At 34.9% G+C, this 23,171-nt stretch overlaps 1 protein-coding gene across 1 annotated transcript in view; it reads right to left on the reverse strand.

Annotated features, from left to right (window-relative positions):
- Positions 1–22,350: 22,350 nt before the first annotated feature.
- The window catches only part of RpL15 (ribosomal protein L15), a 36,788-nt gene continuing 35,967 nt past the window's right edge, over positions 22,351–23,171 (reverse strand). Inside the window, exon 4 of the mRNA XM_090401253.1 lies at positions 22,351–22,699. Within this exon, the coding sequence (XP_090257379.1) occupies positions 22,394–22,699 (306 nt within the window). The 3' untranslated portion in view covers positions 22,351–22,393. The remainder of the gene's footprint in view (positions 22,700–23,171) is intronic.

Consider the following 23,171-nt stretch of genomic DNA (forward strand, 5'->3'; position numbering starts at 1 on the left):
ATGGTTGTCTGAAAATTTCTACGACTTCACCAGTCCAAATGTTTGGCCTCCAAACTCCCCAGACCTTAACCCCATGGATTATTTTGTATGGGGCGCAGTTGAAAAAGACACCAATCGCACTTCCAGTAATACAAAAGCCCAGTTAATGGATAAAATTAAAACAGTTTTTGCGGCCCTTCCCAGGCAGACTGTAGCATCAGTTTGTTCGAGGTTCCGAAGCAGAATTGAAGCTGTGATCGATGCTAATGGTGGTTATTTTGAGTAAATCTTGTTGATAGTATTGTAATTAACTCTGCCTGTAATGCTTTTTTGTCAATTCATTAATATATATAGATATATATATATACAGATATATATATATATATATATACAGATATATATATATATATATATATATATATATATATATATATATACTCTGTAAGAGCCTGTGTAGCTCAGTGGATGTGGCCGCACGAAGGAAGACTTGGTTTCGAGTCTAGTCAGCGACTAGAGGAAATTTCTCTAAGCCTTTTTTCGACCGGTTCCCGAGTTAGTCGATCTCTGGCACGGGCAAGCAGGTTTTTCCTCCCGGAAACTCGGGTTTTTCGTCCTGTAAACTCAAGAAAATCGACCGTAGAACCCACATTATTTCAGACATTAAATATATTGTGTTAGAGTTAGGGACCACGAGATGGCGGCACATTTGAGCCGTTTCTCTTCACTGAGTACCGCTTAATTAGTGATAGCCTTGGGCCATCTATCTCTGATTGGTACCAGTGGAGATTGAACTGCCCACTCAGTCTCCAAAAGTTAGATAGGGCTAAATGGCCTCGCCTACTCCCCGTATACGGGGAATAAAAAGGCGTTAGCTGATTTTTTTTATATACTCTGTAAAAAAATTTTGTTCTTAAGTTTTTTCTCATTTGTCTACCGAGTTTCACAATCCTTGTAGATTGTGATCTGATCTGATAGTTTCTCTCACCATAAATTCCATTATGTCATCAGCTAGAAATGCAGAATACACTGCAGATGGATTTTCTGCATCAACCGGTAAAAGTAGCTCATTTTCTGTACTGTGCTGTTACTTGCCAGATTCCATTTGTTACAAAATTCAGGTGAGGAATGAATGTATTAAGCTACATAGAATCATGGATGTGATGATGGCCGGAATTCCCTGAATATTAAGTTTGCTAAAGCACTTATTTTTAAAAAAAATTGTGAACTATCACTTTTCTTTTACTGGCTTTCATGTTTATTTTGAAAACTTTCAATGAACTCACCATGGCAAACTTGTAGAGGTTTGTCTTGAACGCATGGCCCGCCCACCATTTTGAAAAATTAACTACTTAACATTAAAACGCGATTAAATAAAAAATAATTTCAATGAAGCCCGAGTAGCAGGGGTGACGGTAGTGACCAAATGCTTCCGGTGGGCGTGGCTTTTCCCTGAGGGTATATGTGTCAATGGCTTCAGCTCATAGTAGGGGTGACGGTTCTGACCAAATGCATCCGGTGGGCGTGGCTTCATGAGTCATGAAATTCACTGAGGGTATATGTGAATGGCTTCAGTTCGTGTGTTTTGGTTCGCGTATGGAATTATGGGTGATTTTTTTGGTTCGCGTATGGGATTATGGGTGATTTTTTTGGTTCGCGTATGGAATTATGGATGATGGTAGAGATAAGGATTCGCGTTGTGATTGGTGGGACACTTTAAACCAAATGCTTCCAGTGTGCGTGGCTTCATGGGTGTGGAATGTTTGGAATTTCCGTGTGGGCAACTGTGTCACTGGCTTCAGTTCTTGTGTTTTGGTTCGCGTATGGAATTATGGGTGATGGTAGAGATAAGGATTCGTGTTGTGGGTGGGTGTTGTTTTCAGATGTAGATAAGTGACGTCATTTGTTATTTGTAAATAAATGTCGTCATTTGTAAATAAGTGACGTTATTGTTTTGAATGGAAAGGGAAATATATGTGTGTATAAGTAATCGTGTTGTCATTGGTGGACACTTCTGACCAGATGAAGATCAAGATAAGATAAGGAATCGTGACGTGAAAGTTTGTTGTTATTGAGTTTGGAATGATAATTTAATTTAACTATATTCTATGTCACACAAACATACAGTTTTTTTTTTCTTCTATAGATGGTTGTACTAATTTTCCAATACATTTTGGGTATTTCTTTCCTGTTAAAGTGTGGGAATTCTTAGAGAAAGTCGTGATGGCTCTCGTGTTTCGAGTTTTTCTGAATAATTAATTATATACTTAAAGTACCTGTCCTTAAACACACACACACACACACATACACATTAGACATAAAAAATCGCTAATGTGTCCATGTTGATACTCTAATATATACCCTATGATTATTCTTATGAAAAAAAAAAATACTATTCAGTATTAGAATTACGCTTACCAAACAAGACGCGATCAGTTATGTTTAAGTTAAAAAAGTACTTACAGCTTTCCAGATGACTCTTCTAAATACGAATATTCCAAAATAGTTCAATTTTATATCCACAACACAACACAAACACCACAAAGAATGAAATTTCTTTTATTGAGCTTGGAATGAAAATTTAATTTAACTATATTCTATGTCACACAAACATACAGTTTTTTTTTCTTCTATAGATGGTTGTACTAATTTTCCAATACATTTTGAGGTATTTCTTTCCTGTTAAACAGTGGGATTCTTAGAGTAAGTCGTGATGGCGGCAGTCTTTCGAGCTTTTCTGAATAATTAATTATATACTGATGTCACTCAAACACACATACTTTTTTTTTTTCCATACCTCATCTGTATTTTCTTCTATATACATGTTCTAATCAAGTTCATATTTTATTCATAATTCATCCGAATATTTTGATTTGTCTAAAATTAAGATCTTTAAATTCAATAAATAAATAAATAAACAAATCGTGTGTGTATTCACGGTTATTGCAAAAGTGTTCTTTTAAGTTTACATATTTATTTCACAGATATTATTTACAATGCAATATGCAGAAATAGGAATTTACATATATCACCAATGCAAATGGTATTTTTCTTGGCGTAACATTTCTTTGAAAAAAAAAAAAAACTTACATTTCTTTCCAGAATGGGAACATCTTGGTACTATCTAGGTTTTCTGAATATTCCAAATGTTGATTAACATATATTCACAGAACACAAACACAAGTCTGAAAGGACATTTTCATTATAGGTTACTGTGCCTAACATATATTCACACCACAAAACACACAAAACATAGGAGTTGATAGATATTTCTGTAAATAACCAGAAAAGCTAGTGGACTACTTAATTTACTTTAGTATCCGTTTGGTTCTCTGTATTAATCTTTCCCACGGTGCCCATCCTTGGTTGGAAAGTCTATGTGCCGTTTTGTTTAGGGTAAGTGTTATTTCCAGTTTCGAATTCCGTTTGCTGTTAGAGTATGCAATTCAAACAAGTGAAATTTTTATTTTTATTTTTTTTTTCAAATTGATTGGTTATTTTCTGTATTTTACTTTTACAGGTCATATTCTAACAGAATAACTGAGCAGAATTAATAAATATATAAAGTATATGAGAATTTATTTTCCAACACTGTATATTTCTCATTAACTCTTATCTTATCCGGTCACCTTTTGTTGTACGTAGGTGAGAAATCGTGTGTTTTGTTTCGAACTCTTGGTTTCCGTTGGGAAATTACCAATATAACTATTAATTTTACCTTCGTTTCCTTGTGCTCTTAACCTATTTCTGTAAGTAGAATTTATTTGTGAATTATTTCCAATTTGTGAATTATAACCAATCAATTTGAAAAAAAAAATAAATAAAAATTTCACTTGTCTGAATTCTATACTCTAACAGCAAACGGAATTCGAAACCGGAAATAACACTTACCCTAAACAAAACGGCGCATAGACTTTCCAACCAAGGATGGGCACCCGTGGGAAAGATTAATACAGAGAACCAAACGGATACTAAAGTAAATTAAGTAGTCCACTAGCTTTTCTGGTTATTTACAGAAATATCTATCAACTCCTATGTTTTGTGGTGTGAATATATGTTAGGCACAGTAACCTATAATGAAAATGTCCTTTCAGACTTGTGTTTGTGTTCTGTGAATATATGTTAATCAACATTTGGAATATTCAGAAAACCTAGATAGTACCAAGATGTTCCCATTCTGTAAAGAAATGTAAGTTATTTTTTTTTTTCAAAGAAATGTTACACCAAGAAAAATACCATTTGCATTGGTGATATGTGTAAATTCCTATTTCTGCATATTGCATTGTAAATAATATCTGTGAAATAAATATGTAAACTTAAAAGAACACTTTTGCAATAACCGTGAATACACACACGATTTGTTTATTTATTTATTTATTGAATTTAAAGATCTTAATTTTAGACAAATCAAAATATTCGGATGAATTATGAATAAAATATGAACTTGATTAGAACATGTATATAGAAGAAAATACAGATGAGGTATGGAAAAAAAAAAGTATGTGTGTTTAGTGACATCAGTATATAATTAATTATTCAGAAAAGCTCGAAAGGCTGCTGCCATCACGACTTACTCTAAGAATCCCACCGTTTAACAGGAAAGAAATACCTCAAAATGTATTGGAAAATTAGTACAACCATCTATAGAAGAAAAAAAACTGTATGTTTGTGTGACATAGAATATAGTTAAATTAAATTATCATTCCAAGCTCAATAAAAGAAATTTCATTCTTTGTGGTTTTTGTGTTTGTGTTGTGTTGTGGATATAAAATTGAACTATTTTGGAATATTCGTATTTAGAAGAGTCATCTGGAAAGCTGTAAGTACTTTTTTAACTTAAACATAACTGATCGCGTCTTGTTTGGTAAGCGTAATTCTAATACTGAATAGTATTTTTTTTTTTCATAAGAATAATCATAGGGTATATATTAGAGTATCAACATGGACACATTAGCGATTTTTTATGTCTAATGTGTATGTGTGTGTGTGTTTAAGGACAGGTACTTTAAGTATATAATTAATTATTCAGAAAAACTCGAAAGACGAGAGCCATCACGACTTTCTCTAAGAATTCCCACACTTTAACAGGAAAGAAATACCCAAAATGTATTGGAAAATTAGTACAACCATCTATAGAAGATAAAAAAAACTGTATGTTTGTGTGACATAGAATATAGTTAAATTAAATTATCATTCCAAACTCAATAACAACAAACTTTCACGTCACGATTCCTTATCTTATCTTGATCTTCATCTGGTCAGACGTGTCCACCAATGACAACACGATTACTTATACACACATATATTTCCCTTTCCATTCAAAACAATAACGTCACTTATTTACAAATGACGACATTTATTTACAAATAACAAATGACGTCACTTATCTACATCTGAAAACAACACCCACCCACAACACGAATCCTTATCTCTACCATCACCCATAATTCCATACGCGAACCAAAACACAAGAACTGAAGACAGTGACACAGTTGCCCACATGGAAATTCCAAACATTCCACACCCATGAAGCCACGCACACCGGAAGCATTTGGTTTAAAGTGTCCCACCAATCACAACACGAATCCTTATCTCTACCATCACCCATAATTCCATACGCGAACCAAAAAAATCACCCATAATCCCATACGCGAACCAAAAAAATCACCCATAATTCCATACGCGAACCAAAACACAAGAACTGAAGCCATTCACATATACCCTCAGTGAATTTCATGACTCATGAAGCCACGCCCACCGGATGCATTTGGTCAGAACCGTCACCCCTACTATGAGCTGAAGCCATTGACACATATACCCTCAGGGAAAAGCCACGCCCACCGGAAGCATTTGGTCACTACCGTCACCCCTACTACTAGCCCCTTAGGCCACTAAGCTATTCTGCGATATTTGGAATTGTTAGATGCTTTCGAGATTCACGAGGAACGCTGTGCATTTGATACTTTACATAAGCTCCTCCGTAGCACAATTGGAAGAACGACGGTACATTGCGCCCTTCGATTGGAATAAGTCTATGTTCGATTCTCGTCGCGAAGGGAGGAATCTTTATCTGGACGATTTCAATCGAAGGTGAGTTAGCCGATCTCATATGGAAGTAGCAGGGTTTTTTCTCCCGGAAACTCAGGTTTTTCATCCCTCATAGGCAAATCGGCCCTTCAGAACACGCAATTTACAGACAAAAAATACTAGGTGTGGTGGTGGTCAATAGATGGAGATGATTCGTAGTAGAGGTTCGGTGTAGTAGTTGACAGTTGCAGGTGTCCTCCCGCGATGAGTCTTCGGACTCCTTGAAGTATCAGGAATAATAATAAAATCCTATAAAAATAAATATTAAATAGACATTCTTTCTTAAGTACTAGTACTAACGTCGCAGGTAGATGGCTGAAGCAGTAGTTCGTTCGAGTGCGCTCGAAACTACATTATTTTCATATAAATATAAATACAAGAGGTTCTCATCCACAGCAATCAGTCGTGAACAATGTGATATTCGCGTGTAAGCACACGCAGCTTTGTCGTGTCAGCCATAGCTTATTGTGGTTTTATATTGCCAGATTTTTTTCATTAGCTTGAGACATATTCAGTCTCAAAATGATCAAAATAACCGTTACACGGCTATTTTGGATCATTTTTTGGGTTCACCTTCCATCACTATGGCGTCTACGAGTAAAAAGCGTAAATCGAGTGATTCTTGTACGATAAGCCAGTGTGTTTATTTTGTCGTGAGTCAGTGTCAGTATTAAAAGAACACAATATATACATCGACACTATGAGACAAAGCATGCGTCCAGTTTCTGTCACCTTCAAGGACAGCTTCGTGTGGACAAAGTGAACCGTCTCCAAATTGATTTAAAATGCCAGCAGGGTATATTTAAAAGGCAGAGGAAGGAGAGCGAAGCGTGCGTCAAAGTTAGTTATGTAATATCTGAAAAAATTGCTAAAAAATTAAAAGCCTTCATGGACGGCGAGTTTATGAAAAAGTGTCTCGTCGCTGCTGGGGAAATTCTGTGCCCAAATAATAAGGAAGTGTTTAAAGAACCGAGTTTGTCTAGGGTAACTGTAGCACGACGTGTCTGAGAACTTTCCAATGACATTGAAATAACTTTAAAAAAACGGTCGTCCGAATTTATGTCATATTCACTTGCTTTAGATGAGAGCACAGATGTGAAGGATACAGCACAACTGGCGATCTTTGTCCGTAGCATTGATCAACAGTTCACTATGATAGAACTGCTAGCGCTCGTACCTATGAAGGGAACGACGAAAGGCACTGATATTCTTGAAGCCGCCAAGACGTTTCGACCTCAGCTTAACTTCGAGGGTGTGGTAACTGATGGTGCCCCTGCTATGGTGGGAAGAACAAAGTGTTTGTTGCGCTGCTACGGAAAGAATGGAAGCTAGAAGGAAAAGATGCCGTCCATTACCACTGTTTAATCCTCCAGAATTTGCGCCCGAAAACCATTGGATTTGAGAATGTAATGAAAGTTATTGTGACTGTCTTCAACATTACGGCAAGAGGATTGAATCATCGTCAATTCCAAGTGTTTTTGACCCAATTGCGCGAAGCGGATCACGGCGATGTGGTTTATTATAGTGATGTGCGTTAGTTGAGCAGAGGGAAGGTTCTTAAAAGTCTTTGACTTAAGGAGCAAAATACAGCGTTCATGCAAACCAAGGGGAAGCCGATTGCGGAATTCAAGGATCCGAAGTGGATGACAGACTTTGCCTTGGTGACCGACATCTCGTTGCATATGAATGACCTAAATATGCGGCCTACAATCCAAAGTTCAACTGGTGCACACTCTGTTTGATCACATCAAAGCTCTTGTGGCAAGCTCAAACTTTGGGAAGCACAACTCGCAAAAAAAGACAACTCATTTTCAGCTTCTCGCTGAGTAAAAACTGCTTGTCTCTTGATGAATACGCTACAAAAATTAGCCGTGTTGGGAAGTAAGTTCGAAGACAGATTTAGTAATTTTCGTAACCCAGTCTTTAGATTTATTTTCAATGCCATTCGGTGTCAATGCTTCCGAAATGCAAGGCTCAGTACAAATCCTCACAAGCATGAAAACATATATTCCCCACTACTCAGACCTGCCGTCCCCTAACTAAACCCTGGTTTTCCAAAAAAATGTGCCAAGGCTGTACAAATGAAGAATCAGCCATACCACAACTGGTTCAAATCAAGAATCCCATCCTCATTCGATACCTATACTGAAGCCCGTAACAAATGCAAGAAAATTATCAATACTTCCAAAACAGAATTTGAATGGGCCAAAAGCAAGAAGCTTGCAGCCTGTCAAAACAGCAGCCGTGCCTTTTGGTCTCTTGCCAAGGCAATTGGCCGTAACTTTTGCTCTACACTATTCCCACCTCTATCATACCCCCCCCCAGATGGCTCAACTGCAACCTCACCCATAGAAAAAGCTAATCTCCTGGCATCACACTTTGCCTTTGCCTCCAATGCACACATAACTGACAATGGCAAATGAATGCCCTCCAGTCATTCCAACTGCCCAACATACAATGCTCCCTGTATCCTTTTGCCAAAAAGGCATCACAAACCTGCTGTTTAAATTAGACACTAAAAAGTCTCCTGCCCAGACAGAATTCCTCCAATTATCCTGAAGATCTGTGCATCTGAACTGACTCCTATCCTATGTCCTATGCCACCTGTACACACTTTCTTACTCCACTGGTATATATCCCAAAACCTGGAAACTGGCCTATATTCAACCCATTCCTAAAAAACTACCACCCCATCTCAATCACCTGTCCTATCAAAAGTAATGGAGAAAATCAACTCTCAACTCCTAATCTACCTTGAAAGTACCTGACTATTAAGCGACCACCAGTATGGATTCTGCCAAAGCTGTTCAACAGGAGATCTACTCTCATACATCACCCTTCACTGGACAAACACTATGGAAAAATTTGGTGAATCTCAAGTAGTTGCACTTGATATCTCCAAAGCCTTTGACCGAGTCTGGCACAAAGGCTTACTAACCAAACCCCCATCATTTGGACTGCCTCAGGACATCTGCAGATGGATTGCCAGCTTCCTGCCTGGACGCACACTATGTGTGATGGTAGATGGCTCCCTATCCTCTCACCATCCAACTAATGCCGGGGTCCCTCAAGGTTGTTCTCTCACCGACCCTCTTCCATCTATATATCAATGACCTACTTCAGTTGACCTCTAACCCAATACAGTTTTGATGACAGCACATTACTTTGCTCCCTTTCATTTGACAAACCCTACCCTACACAACTCACTTCAACCCACAGAACATCAACCACCGCTGCCCTTAATTCTGACCTCCAAGCCATCTGCCAATGGGGCTCAGATAACCTTGCGGATATGTGTAATGCTATGCCTTAATGCATAGCATTACACATATCCACAAGGAGATGTGCTTTGCATTATGGGAGATACTGAGATAGGAGTAATGAGAGCTTTCTCCACCTTTATGAGTTACATGGTGTTGCACTACCTTACCCCAGTCCTGAAGATACTTTCAGGCACAAACTTTGTTTGCTCACACTTGGATAAAGGAGTAAATTAAACTTATTATAAAAACCTTTATTTCTTTTATTATCCATTTGGCATATTCTATTTTTGTATCTGGAATTCTGATATTTTGAATTAGTACCAGTGGTTATACTATTTATTTTCATTGTATGCTATGAAATGCATTGCCAGTGATGTATTTACTGTGTTAAAAAAAAAAAAAAAATTCTTTTGTTTGAATGCTAGACATTTAAAAGCAGTTGCATCCACAATATTATATTACAGTCACAAAGTGAAAACTCCTTACTGGTATGTGAAATAGCAAAATCTGAGATAGACCAGGAGGGATTTACTTTTACAGATTACCTAAAATAGATTTAAATATTGAGATGTAAGCAGACAACAATGATAAAACTATAAAGTAATGAAATGACATTAGAAAAAAAATTTAATATTTGTAGAATTTTTGGCTAGGTTTCTCAGTCATTGTCGATACAGCTGAAAAGAAATAAGCACAATAACAACACTTAAACTGCAAGTACATGACACTATATGCCACAAATTGCAGGAGGATAATTCCATCTACACTATAAGAAGTCAAAGAAATAAAATAATTACAATTTTATGAAACACAAGAATGAGGAGTGTTACTTAGGATGACTTCCCAAAATTGGGAAAGTTTAAGGCAATAATTTTTGTTGAGGTTCAGACTGAATGCAAGCTTCATAACTTTCTTTATATAATCTCTGAAGAAAATAACTTGTGTAGAGCTTTAGTTTTATTCTTATAAATTCTATGCCTGGTGGTGACTAGTCATAGAATGGCTAGTGCAAATGACAGAAATTGCAAGCAAATCCTGTCATTTTGCTTGCAATTCAAGCAAATGACTGCACTTTTTTTTTTTTTTTAAATCTTTTCAACTGTATTGACAATGGCTAGGTAACAGCCAAAGATTCTACAAATATTAAATAATTTTTCCTAATGTAAATGACATTGTTACTTTATAATTTTATCATTAAATTACCTAAAAAGGCAAGCCTAGAGGCCCAAACACAGCAGTCCCACCATTAGGATATCACTTTAATGCAAGAAATGGACAAAATTAAGAATAAATGGAAAATGTAAATCATGCAATATAATTTAGAAAAATGAACATATCATAATAAATAATTATTGTACACATTTGTTTTTATATTTATAGAAAATATGTCCATTATTTTATAAATCCTATTGTCTAACAGGATTTTAAAAATAATTAAAAAACATTTTAAAAGCAATAACTAAAAATAAAGTGGCCTAAGAGATTTCCAAGTAAAAAAAAAAATTAGATATTTAAGATTGAGAAAAATTAGAAAAATTTTTTGTAAAAGAGAAATTTTACAAAAAATTTGGAAAAGGACTTAATGAATGCTAAAATAAATTGAAAAACAAGCTAAAGTAATTTTCAGTTACCTTTTCTGATATGGAAATTTTAAATGATACAAAGAAAAACTAGGCATTAATGCTTTCAATGCTAAAATAAACAGAAGCTAGCCCACCTCTCCTTATCAACTTACTTTAATGATTTTCTTTCAAGACTGATTAAAAAACTAGCATGAAAAGCAAGTTCTTTCTAAATAAAGGATAAATAAACCTAAACTGACATTTATGTTTACTGAAAATATTGCTCAGAATTTTTATGCAATACTGTACATTTTCATCACCTACATCATTCCAAAAATTTAGCTGTTGTTTTTTTGAAAGAGATATATATATACACATCTGTCAAACATATGACTCCTCTGTCTTCTCTTCAAGTGTGGTGTTTGAACAAACACATCAATATTTTCTTCAGTGCAAGAAGCAGGAATGGGATGTGTCTTCCTCTTAGTCCAAGGGACATATCACTAAGTTTATGCATGGCCTATTTTAGTGGATGCTCTTGATGGAAGTTTTGAAAAATTTCTGAGTGTTAGCTGAAAATCTGCTGGTATTGTTTTTTCTATGTACAATGCCTGCCAATATTTAGAGCTGTTTTGTACAACAGGTGAAAAAATAACTTTCTGTACTTCTTTATGCAAATATTCAGCAGTTTATAATCATTCTTAACCCTCAACTTCTCCCATATTCTTAATGCATTCTATTCCACAATCAGACTTCATTTTTGACTGGACTGACTTTCTTTCCTGATGAATTTGTAAAAAAGTTCATCATGCAAACTGTAATCAGCATACAATTTTTACCATCCTAAGAGATGGAACATGTGAAACATCAAGACCTACAGACATGTTAAACTGGGTTACATTCATAATATATGTCATTATATGTCATAAAAAGTTGAAAATTTTAATGCAAAAGCATGTTTAAGAATACTCATGTTCAACAAGGATTCCACTTTTAAATTGCAATATATTTTTGTTCTACTTAACAGATCTTTCCTGTTTGGGGCTTGAAAGTTATTTTCCTCTATCATGTTATTAGCAACAAAAATAGATTGCCACTTTAAGGCCATTGTTCATGTTTTTTAAAAAAAAAAAAAAAATCTTGCTACAATAGTTTTTACACTTTGCTTATAATCGTATTCACTCGGCTCGATGTTTGACTTCCACTGATCCAAATTAATTCGTTTACTTATAAGGAAATTACTGATTTGACAATTTTAATGAAAAATAAATAAACAATAGCAATACACTTAAAGCGAATTAAAAATAATACAAAATATTTTTTTTCAAAAAGGAAAGTATAGATAAAGTAAGCCTAATGCCTATGAGGAAACGCATAACATTTATTATAAACTGCAAATACAAGTCTGATAAAGTAGACTGAAAGAATTTTGTTTTTCAAATTATTTAAAATTATTATCATCATCTCAGACCTCTGGGGAGTCAGGATTCATCAAGGGAGGCTATACATCACTCAAACCACTGTCATACTGTCCCTTAAACTCATTCACAACAAATGCTCACCTCTAAAGGCAAACTATTCCACTGATTAACTGCTCTGAGAGATAAAAACCTCTCTCTTAGCATATTTTCAACATCTAGCTCTTAGCAATTTCTTGAATGCAAACAAACTTAACTTCCAATGGATGCCTTCTTGTTCTCTCCCCACAATAAAAAATTTCTTCTAATAATATACAATTACACTCTTCAGAAGTTTGTAGACCTCTATCATATCACCCCACTTTCTCCTGTTAACCAGTCTGCAGTTCACATACTTGCAATCTACCCTCATAATTTGAATTCCATAATCCCAATGTAATCTGCAACTCTTCTTTGCAGTCTTTCCACAGCTTATTTATCCCACTGTAACATAGGAGACCAAATCTATGCACTAGTTCAGGTGGTCTTAACAAGGCACATTAAAGAGACAAAATGACTTCCTAAAAATGTTCACTTCAATATCAACTATCCTCTCACCATTAAGCCAAGACGCCTAGTTTCATCAGTTTCTTGTGGCGTAATCCCTACTAATATATAATATGCCACTGGCAATCTCATCCCACCAAAGTGAATAACTTTACACTTACTAACAATAAACTGATAGTCATTTTCATTTGCCCAAATTCCTAGCCTATTCAAATGATTCTGAAAGTGCTGTACATCAGCATCTGCCCTGCCTATCTTTGCATCAACAAACAATTGCACATCTGTTAGATCATAATTTCATTAATGTATACATAGTACAACAATGGCCCAAGGACACAACTCTGTGGTACATCACTGGTCACCTTAAACCAGGAAAAAACATACCCACTGTATACCACTTTTCAATGTTTGTCAACCATCCATTAATCCAAGTCAAGAGTTTATATTCCAAACCCATGTTCTCAAGCTTATGCAATAACCTTTCATGTGGTATCCTATCAAATGCCTTAGCAAATTCCAACAGCATCAGTGTATCAATTCCCTTTATCCAACTCAACCATAACATTGTACACCAGGGGTGTCCAACCTTTTAGCTTCCCTGGGCCACATTGGAAGAAGACGAGTTGTTTTGGGCCACACATAAAATACACTAACACTAACGATAGCTGATGAGCAAAAAAACGTAGAATGTATAGTTAACATATTTAAGTAATTTAAACTTCATTAATTCATGAATTTTTTATTATAAAAGTAAAAGACAAGACAGCAACATGAAATTAGTGAGATGTTTGACATTTGGTTCGATGGAAGTAGTTGCAATTCTCAGTGAGTTCTCAAAGTGCTCATCAGATATTTTGGTTCTAGTTTTATTCTTCGTGTGCTTTATCCTTGAAAATAGCTGCTCACAAATGTAGGTGCTTCCAAATAGCGATGACATGAATAAGGCATGATTGTGAAGCGAGGGATATTTTTCTCTGGGAAGATATATATAGCTTATAGAAGTCCAGTAAATAGACATGGTTAAATTTTTCTTTAAGTTGAATGTCAGATTGTAGCTCTATGCATTCCATTTGAAAATTGGCAGGTAACATGTTTATGTCGACTGAAAATGGAATCGCAAATATATCAATATCAAAAGATTGATGATTTTTCCGGAAATCTTGAAACCTCTTCTCAAATTCCTGTATTAAATCGAAAAGCAAGGCTGCACATTTTTCGTTGTTCACAGGACCGTGTTTAGCCAATGTGTCAAAATGCATAAAATTGTTTGCCTTAATTTGAGATTGCCATAGTTTCAGTTTCATTTCGAATGCTGTTACAGTTTGAAACATTGTATTGATCAGTTGGTTTTCACCTTGAAGACGTATGTTTAACTCATTTAAATGAGCGGTCAAGTCTACTAAAAATGCCAAATCTGTGAGCCAGTTTTCATCGTCAAGTTCTGGCACAAATTTTGTTTTTGATTCCATAAACGACTTGATTTCATTTCGCAAATCATAAAATCTTTTCAACATTTTACCTCGACTTAACCATCTTACTTCCGAAAAGTAAATGATGTCCCCACAGTCAGCATCCGTAAATTTAAGGAATTATTGAAATTGGTGATGTTTCAATCCCTTGGCCCTTATGAAATTTACAGCCTTGATAACAATCTGCATGATGTTATCCATCTTTAAAGCTTTTGCGCATAAATTTTCTTGGTGTACTATGCAGTGATATTTCATCATACTTAAATTTTGGGAGGCAATTGCATCGTCTTCTCTTAATTTTACAAGTCCATCTCTTTTACCTATCATCGCTGGGGCACCATCAGTAGCTATACCAGATATGTTCACAATGGACAAAGAAAACCAACATTGAAAACAAAATTAATTTCTCTCGAAGAAAAATATTCAAAATCTTGGATCAGTTGAAAAATGGAGAAAAACCAGGAGTTTTGCAGGGACTTTGAATTTAAATGACTCAAATTCAAACAATCAAACAAAATGAACATAAAATCCGAGAAAGTGTTTATTGCTGGGTCAACGATAAGTGCAAAGTGCGTTGCTCGTGTATGCGATATTCTAATGGAAAAATCTCTAATGATTTCGATAGAATATTGCAACCTCAAAAGAAAATTTCCTATGGATGGAAATCTTATTATACAAAAAACTTTTAAAGTTTATAAACATATATATATATATATATAGTGCAGACCAGGTGTTCAATGCAGATGAATCCAGGTTATATTGGGAAAAAAGTACAAAAAGGCACCTATATTTCGAAAAATGAAAGATCAGCTCCTGGATTCAAAGTTTCCAAAGATAGAATTACTCTACTGTTTTGTAGTAATGCATCAGGTGATTACACGACAACACCAGTGTTTATTAACCAATCCTCAAATCCTCGTGCTATTAAAGATTAAAATATGCACTATTTTATTTTGCATAAAACATTTATGCATTATGTGCAATGAAGTTTAAGTACAATTTGTAATTTTTATACTATGTATTTGTTTCATAGTTTATGTTTTCTTAACTTACATGAATTATCTGAATTAAATAAAAATAAATAAGATTTCAGAACATAACCCTACTTTTTCTATGTGATCTGAGACTCGCCTAACGCAGCATTTCTGCGGGAACCTAACATCCGCATTATACGAGGGTTACCTGTACATAGTTTTAAATGGTCAGTAATTCATTATTCCGCTAATCAGACTTCAATCACAGCTTATGCCCGGAATGATAACAAGAGCAAGCATGAATTTCAAGACCAGCATTTTCCCCTGGTAATAGCACTGTGCACCATGTTACATACACCTGGTTGATATATATATATATATCTTAGCCAAGTGAGCACTCATTAATTGAACAATCTCATTAGCTTCAGACCCTAGGGTAACCTGCATTCATTAAAGTTATTCTTCCACATTCATTCTTTCTTTTATTTGGGGCATAATGATAAAATTATTTTGGATTGCCTTTAGCCTGCATATCAATTACTCTTGACTTAATTTTATTCATAACTCATTACTTTTCTGTCCTGAGCTTTGTTTATGTATTTCATAACTCCTCTCACTCTTATTCTCACCATATTCCTTCCACAATCATCTTGTGGATCTCTTGCTTAATAATGTTGCACATTCATTTCTCCTAACCAGGGGCAGCTTGTGCATAGACACCTGCAGAACCCCCAAATTTTCTCGATATATAAATATATTAATTTATTCATATTTGCTTGTAATCTTTAATTTTATTAACAATCCTATACAATTCTCTTATTTTGTATAAAAAATAATAAAAATCCATCTTCTAGCATTTAGGAGGGCAAAGGACGCTAGCAGTCCTTCACTCTACTAGTGTGGCGTTGCGACGTGCGCAAGCACATGCATGTCATAGTGAGATGAGAATGTAGCGTAATGCAGCACTGTCCATCATGCAGTTCCACTGTTGTTTATATGCAGTTTGCACCAGTAGTAGTGTTTGTAGTGCTTATCATGTTTACTCAATCTCTTTAAATATTTGGACATTACAATTAAAGACAACATTTGTTATAGTTTTTATTTTAGAACATTATTGGCTAATGAATTTTATTTTTAAGTAATTTTCAATTATACTAAACTGTATAATTTTATCAATAATAAATATTTTTTCATGAAACAAAACAAGAATATATTTTATTTTTAATACCAAACTAATTTTATCGATAATAAGCAATATTTTTTCATATTTACTTTTTTTTTTCAATTTTTACTATAATTTTGATATTTTATCCGACACGTATACGCTGTACTTAGTGTGTGTGTATATTTCGAAAGTTGCAGCATCCCAACGATTTCAAGTCACAAGCTGCCACTGATCCTAACCCTATTCTTTAAACTCTAGGGATACATTGATACCACATCATTTAAGAACTTCAAAAATTTCCATACATTGCTGTGTTTCCTTCACCATGGGACATAGCATTCTCCTATGCTGATCATAATTTCCAGCTTTGTAATTTAGCATGTAACCTGTCCTAATTTGATCAATATAATTAACCACTCCCAAGGAAAGCATCAGTCAGCAATTGGTTGTAAAATAGTCATATTCTTAACAGACTCCTGATGCTATGAATGAATCTAACATTGTAAAGTTCTTTCCTTTCACATGTTGCTTGAGAAATTTCTCATAACTCAAATTCCTCTTCATTCTTATCATGAGATAAGAATCTCCCATCCCAATCTTTGTTTGGATAATCACCCATAATGGCCACTTGCTTAGTACCCATCAGGATACACTGGTGATGTATTTCATTGTCCCCTGCAACTAAACTGTGAGGTCCCTCCCTACTCTATACTTCATCCTGTTAAGGTAGAATTGCATGAAAACAATAAAGGTAATAATATCCCATGTATTAGAGTTTGAGGCTATCTGATATTAGTGGTACTCCCCCCCCCCCCATATCTTTTCTGTCAATTCCTAAAAATACACTTGATCACAGTTACAATCTGATTCTGATCGCCAGGTTTCACTAATGCTAACAAATTATACTGAAAAAAACTTGTACTTTTTTAAATACATAAGATTAAATTCATCTTCCACCAAGATGATCACATTCATGCATAAGCATGGCAGGAATTGACCGCATAGCCGACTGATCGGAGGACAGTTATGATAACCACTTCACCACCAAGCTGATGTTTCAAAAGAATAGAATTAAACAAATTAAAAGAATATAATATAGCATGGGAAAAAAATATTGGAATGCCAAATTAAACTGATTTAGAAAAGGGTAGGGTGTTCTGCATTATGTTTAAAATTTATAGACAAATATTTAGACTATTTGATAGAAAAAAAGCATTTGATAAATCTATAAATGAAGTACATATGAAAAAAATATCAAGAAAATAACATTCAGTATACCTGAAATATTAATATAACAGAATACTCTAATCGAGGTGTAGAAATCTCAAGTAATAACAAATATGCTGCAGATATTGACATTTTGTGGACAAAACCTTGTCAGAAGTATAAATCAAGAATAATGAAATAATATACTTTTATCTCAGATGCAAACATACAGAGAAAAACCCAGTGTTGGATGTTGGGCTGTATGGTACACTAAACTAATATGCAAAGCAGTTTTTATGTTTCTTGCATGCTACTATTCTAATTACTGTATTTTGTTAATTATTAGTTTAATTCTTCAACTGCTTCAAGAGAGAACTTAATTATTTCCTATTTTAGGAACTTTTCAGCACCTTCCCTGCATGCTATAAATATACAATAAACTCTCTCATAACTGGCATCCGAATAACGGCAATACCGAAACAACGGCACTTTCGAAGGTCTAAATTTAAACCTATGAGATAAGAAAAATATGCAATGGGCTAGCATTCTGGCAACCAGAATGCTAGCCCATTGCATTATTACTAAAACTCGTGCCAACAAACTGCATTCATATATGTATGCTCCTAGCCCACATGGTGTCACTATGGCTACTCCTGTGAAACATAAGAGAAATGTTCTCATTTTCAAGTTAAAGACTAAAGCAGGCAGACATTCAAAGTTATGTCGTCACACTAAGAAATTCACAACTTTCATGTGATAATACATACTGCAATTTTTAAATGCTGTTTAAATTTGATTTTGTGAAATATAAAATTGTGTGTGTTTTAAATTTAAAAAATCCGCACGATTTTTGATGTTATTTAATTATGGCTGGCAGATCGAAAAACAAGACCAATGAACTTCGCATGCTGCAATTTCTACAGATGGCATCACAAAACATGAACAGGTAAGTTCTCAAATTTTTTTTTCAATTATCTGGCAAAATCTCGTGTCCAGAATCGGCAAAGTCCCGTTGTTGCCAGTTAAGAGATTCTGCTGTATAATCCTTGCAACATAATTTCACCCCTAATCTAACAGATATGCCTAGGTGTTGGACATTATTCATAACTTATTTTAACGATATTACAACACAAAATGAACTAAATTATAAAAAGATGTTTATTAACTGGCTTATAAATTTTGAACCAGAATCTTTGGAGCAAAAGAGTACGAAGTTCCCCATGACTGTGACTTAGCCAACTATGGACAAGCAGTAAAATCTGTTAACATCTGCCTTGGAGAAGATAAGAAATACATACATTTGCTCTCATTATTATTGAAAGTCTTGACTGGCAGATCATGCTTTGTACACCTTTCACACAGGATTAAATAGAAGGAAACCAAGATGCTATAATAGAAGTTGTTCAAGATTATTTTCAGAATCACCAAGGGCTATGAAACATGCATGGCTGCTCAATTTGCTAAAAATTTGGGAGACTTATCCTAAGATCAATTCTTACACAATTGTAATACAGGCAGCCCTCGGTTTACGCCGCAGTTCTGTTCCTGAAAAAATGGGCATAAACTGAATTGCCGTAAAATGAATCCAATGGGAGTATTGGATAACGTAAAATATAACGTAAAATGGGAGGTATGAAGTTATGTTCCACGCAGTCAAAAAATATGCACATGAAGTATGTGTAACATTATTATATTTAAAGTTTTGATAATACATACATTTTGTTAAAATAAAATTATTAATAACAAAAACAAAACAAAATTATATTAAAAAAAATGAAACTTCGAAAAGATATTACATATTTCTATGTTGAAGTTTGTGGTTTCAGATCACCTGCATTTTTTTCTGAAAAAAGTATCCAGTGTTAACTGCCTAGATTTTCTTTTTATTTCTTTAAGGAGTTCAGTGTAAGGTCGAATAGATGCGGTTACACTCCTTTTGACGTTCGCACTCCGTTCCCAATCATGGTCCATTTTGCAGAGTTCATCAGTCAATGTCTCTATGCTTGCAAGGATACGCTGTAAATCGACCATTTTTGTATCTCTCAGACGACCTTCTTCATTTTCTTTCTCCTCCTTTGAATGTTCACTTATATTGATTGGCTAATTCTTTTAAGTCTTCATTGAAAAGTGGCTCTCTAAAACTTCTGTCACATCTTCAGCTGTATTCTCGTCCAATCCCACCTCTCGCGCACGCTTGGTAACATCTTCAATAACATTCTCTTTTATGCCCCTGTCCTCGAAGTCGTGCATAAATGCTAGAAGAGGGTTGCCATGCTCCTTTTAAACACTTTGCTGACACTTCGTTCCAAGCTGCCTTGATGTTGTTAATGCCCTTCAAAATATCGAATGACCGCCAAGTCTAAGTTTTTCGTGAAGTGTTCAAGACTCTTACCATTTCCATAAATGTTATACGGAGGTAATAGGCTTTGAAGATTGATTATAACCCCCTGATCCATCGATTGCAAAAGCGATGTTGTGCTTGGGGGCATGTAAACAACCTTGACATTCAATGTTATTCTTACTTCAGCAAGATTTTTGAGGATGTCCAGGAGTATTATCGAAGAGAAGCAATGCCTTGGCTGGCAAATCATTTTCTTTACGCACGGTAGGATGAAAATAATTTGTGTACCAATCTATAAAAACATCTTGTGTAACCCAAGCTTTCTTGTTCCATTTCCAATAAACTGGCAGCATGGCTTTTAGACCCTTGAAGTGTGAATGATACACCAACATTGGTTTAAGCTTCAAAGTTCCGGAGACATTTGCACCCAAGAAAAGCTTAAGTCTTTCTTTTGCAGCTTTAAAACCTGGAGTGGAATGTTCTTCACAGGAAATGAAGGTGATGGCAATTTTTTCCAGTAGAGCCCAGTCTTATCAACATTAAAAATGAGATCAGGAGGATAACTTACTTGTTCTACAGTCTTGAAATTCATTAGGAAAAGCATCCGCTGCCACATCTGCAGTTGCCGCCTCACCACATAATTTGAGACTGTGGCACTTACTCCGAGACTTAAATCTCATGAACCAACCTTTGCTTCCTAAAAATGTTTCTTCCCCTCCACCTGCCTTTTTAAGATCCTCAAAAATTGTTTTTGCTTTCTCGGTTATAACAGCCTGCATCAGAGGAGTTTTCTGATTCAAGTCATCCACCCATTATAATTTTTCCATTAAGTTTACCTCTGCTATAACGTATATGTTTTGCATTTAATGCTGCTGTAGATTGTTGTGCAGACTGTTTTATCCTATCTGCATTTTTCATAATTACAGTCGATGGAGGTAAGATCGTACTTCTACAGACATTAGCACGTCTGCCCATCTTCCGTTCTTCGAATCACCTCCATCTTCTTTTCAAGTGAGATTGATTTCCGGGCTTTCTTAACACCAAGTTCTGCTAACTTTTTTGCACTTCTTTTATCAGACATGGTATATAATTACATACTTTATCAATTTAAATACGTATGTATGTAAAAAAATTAAATAGAACAATTAGGTAGATTCAACAGTAAAACTAGGTTTGATACATATACATCATAGTAGCTCAATAAACACTCAAACACTAGAGTGCCTGCTAGCGTCATTTCTCAGTCAGACCACACTACAGTAAGAAAGCATGGGCAGGCATCTGGCGTTATTGTGAATCTGCGTAAATTGAACCATCATAAACCGAGGACTACCTGTATTTTTTTTTACATTAGAGGGCACCAAATCAGGACTTTAGATATTTCATAATTACAATTTGAGTTGTTTCATCTACTCATTGTCACATGTAAACTGTAGCATGTTGTTCTGCTATGAAGATGCTGGTTTGTAATCCAGAAAATAAAAGCCAGTTTAATAACATTTTTAATAAAATTCCTCATTTGGTGTTATGATACAAGAGTTATGAATTTCACTGCTATTCTGCAGTAATAAAATTTTATATTCATAGTTATTTAATGTGAAGCTCGAGCACTGGTCCTTCATCACAAATATAATTTGATCAATGATTATTGCATTTTGCAGTTATTTTCCTATTGCATGGGCACATGCTTGTTAATGGGAAAGGCAACGATAGTTGCCTAGTTAATTCACTATAACACCCTCTTTATTAGTTGTCGATGCCTAAGAAGGGAATTTCTTTTAAAGCTTATAAAATTATATATTATATATACATCGAAGATAAATTGAAGCCTGGCCTGATTGGCCGAGTGATTCGCATATCCACTCTGCCTGTGGGCATGGATGTTTGTGATTGCCTATGAAAATAGTGGTGGTGCATGGTAGATGATGATGTTGTAGTTGGAGATAAGAGTAGGTGCCCTCCCTCCCTCCATGAGTTTTTGGACTCCCTGGAGGTGTCATGTAATAATAATAAATGCAAAAGAAATGAATAATAAAAATTCAAGGGATTAAAATAAAATAAAAAAAAGTTGTTCCAGTTACATGACTATCAGATAGCAATAACTGGACCAGCTGCAATGGATATTTCAGGACTATTAGCATGGATATTGGAAGTTTCCGCATAATTCCAAACTGAAGTCCATTTTGGAGTTATAGGGAAACTAAGATCATAGAAGAATTAAAATAAAGGGTTCATTGAAAACTAATCATGTACAATAAGCAGATGTTTTGATGCAATAACAGGTCTGTTTGTTTATTAACAAATACCAAATCAGTATAAACTGTAGTAAGTTAATTACTTAACTCAGATGTGGGAAATTTTATTTCCAAAATGATACACAAATAAATCAACGTTTTCTTCGTAACTGAAGAGTGTTTCTTCTCTTCCATGAAGCATGACGAGAGCCACCAATGGTCTTCGTAAATTTGTGTCCTTTACCTAAACCACGAGATTTTCTACCAGCTGATGTCAAGCCTCTGAGCTCACGATGCTTATGAACAGCATTACAAATCCAGTTAGCCTTTGGATCTCGACGAATAGCTTTATGAAAGGGATCAACCAAGATGACTTCATAAAATTTATAAGTAGCATCTTGAGCTATCCAATATGAATTCAACACACGCAAGGCTCCACACCTGCGACCCACACGTTCCTACAGAATAAAATAATTTCATATGTAACTCAAACTCACAGAATACATAAATAAGGTTTAAAAAAAGTAAACAATTTCAGACATCCAAGGAAATATTTCATCTTTATAATCACTACTGAGTATGTCATCATTATTGCAAAAACTAATTATATAATACAATCAAAAATAATTCAACCCTTAACCAAAAAAAGTATACAAATATCACAAAATTTGTGATACCGCAGAAAGATATTTCAATCTCTCAAGTTATCAATATATATTATTAACTCCTAAAATAAACCATTTTGGGAATTTGACATGGATAACAATGAAAACAACCAGACAAGTGCTACTTTTTATTAACTTATTTTTCAGAAAGGGCCTAATTAGCTAAGTGGATAATGTTGCTGTCCAACCATCAGTTTGTAGGGGATTGATCCCACTGTAGCATGGAAGTCGTCAACTGTCAGAATATTCTTGCTACCTGGTGGTG

Source organism: Typopeltis vanoorti, chromosome 12, assembly GCF_054136105.1.
Source record: "Typopeltis vanoorti isolate ZY-2024b chromosome 12, IOZ_Tvanoo_1.0, whole genome shotgun sequence".
Taxonomy (NCBI): Eukaryota; Metazoa; Arthropoda; class Arachnida; order Uropygi; family Thelyphonidae; genus Typopeltis; species Typopeltis vanoorti.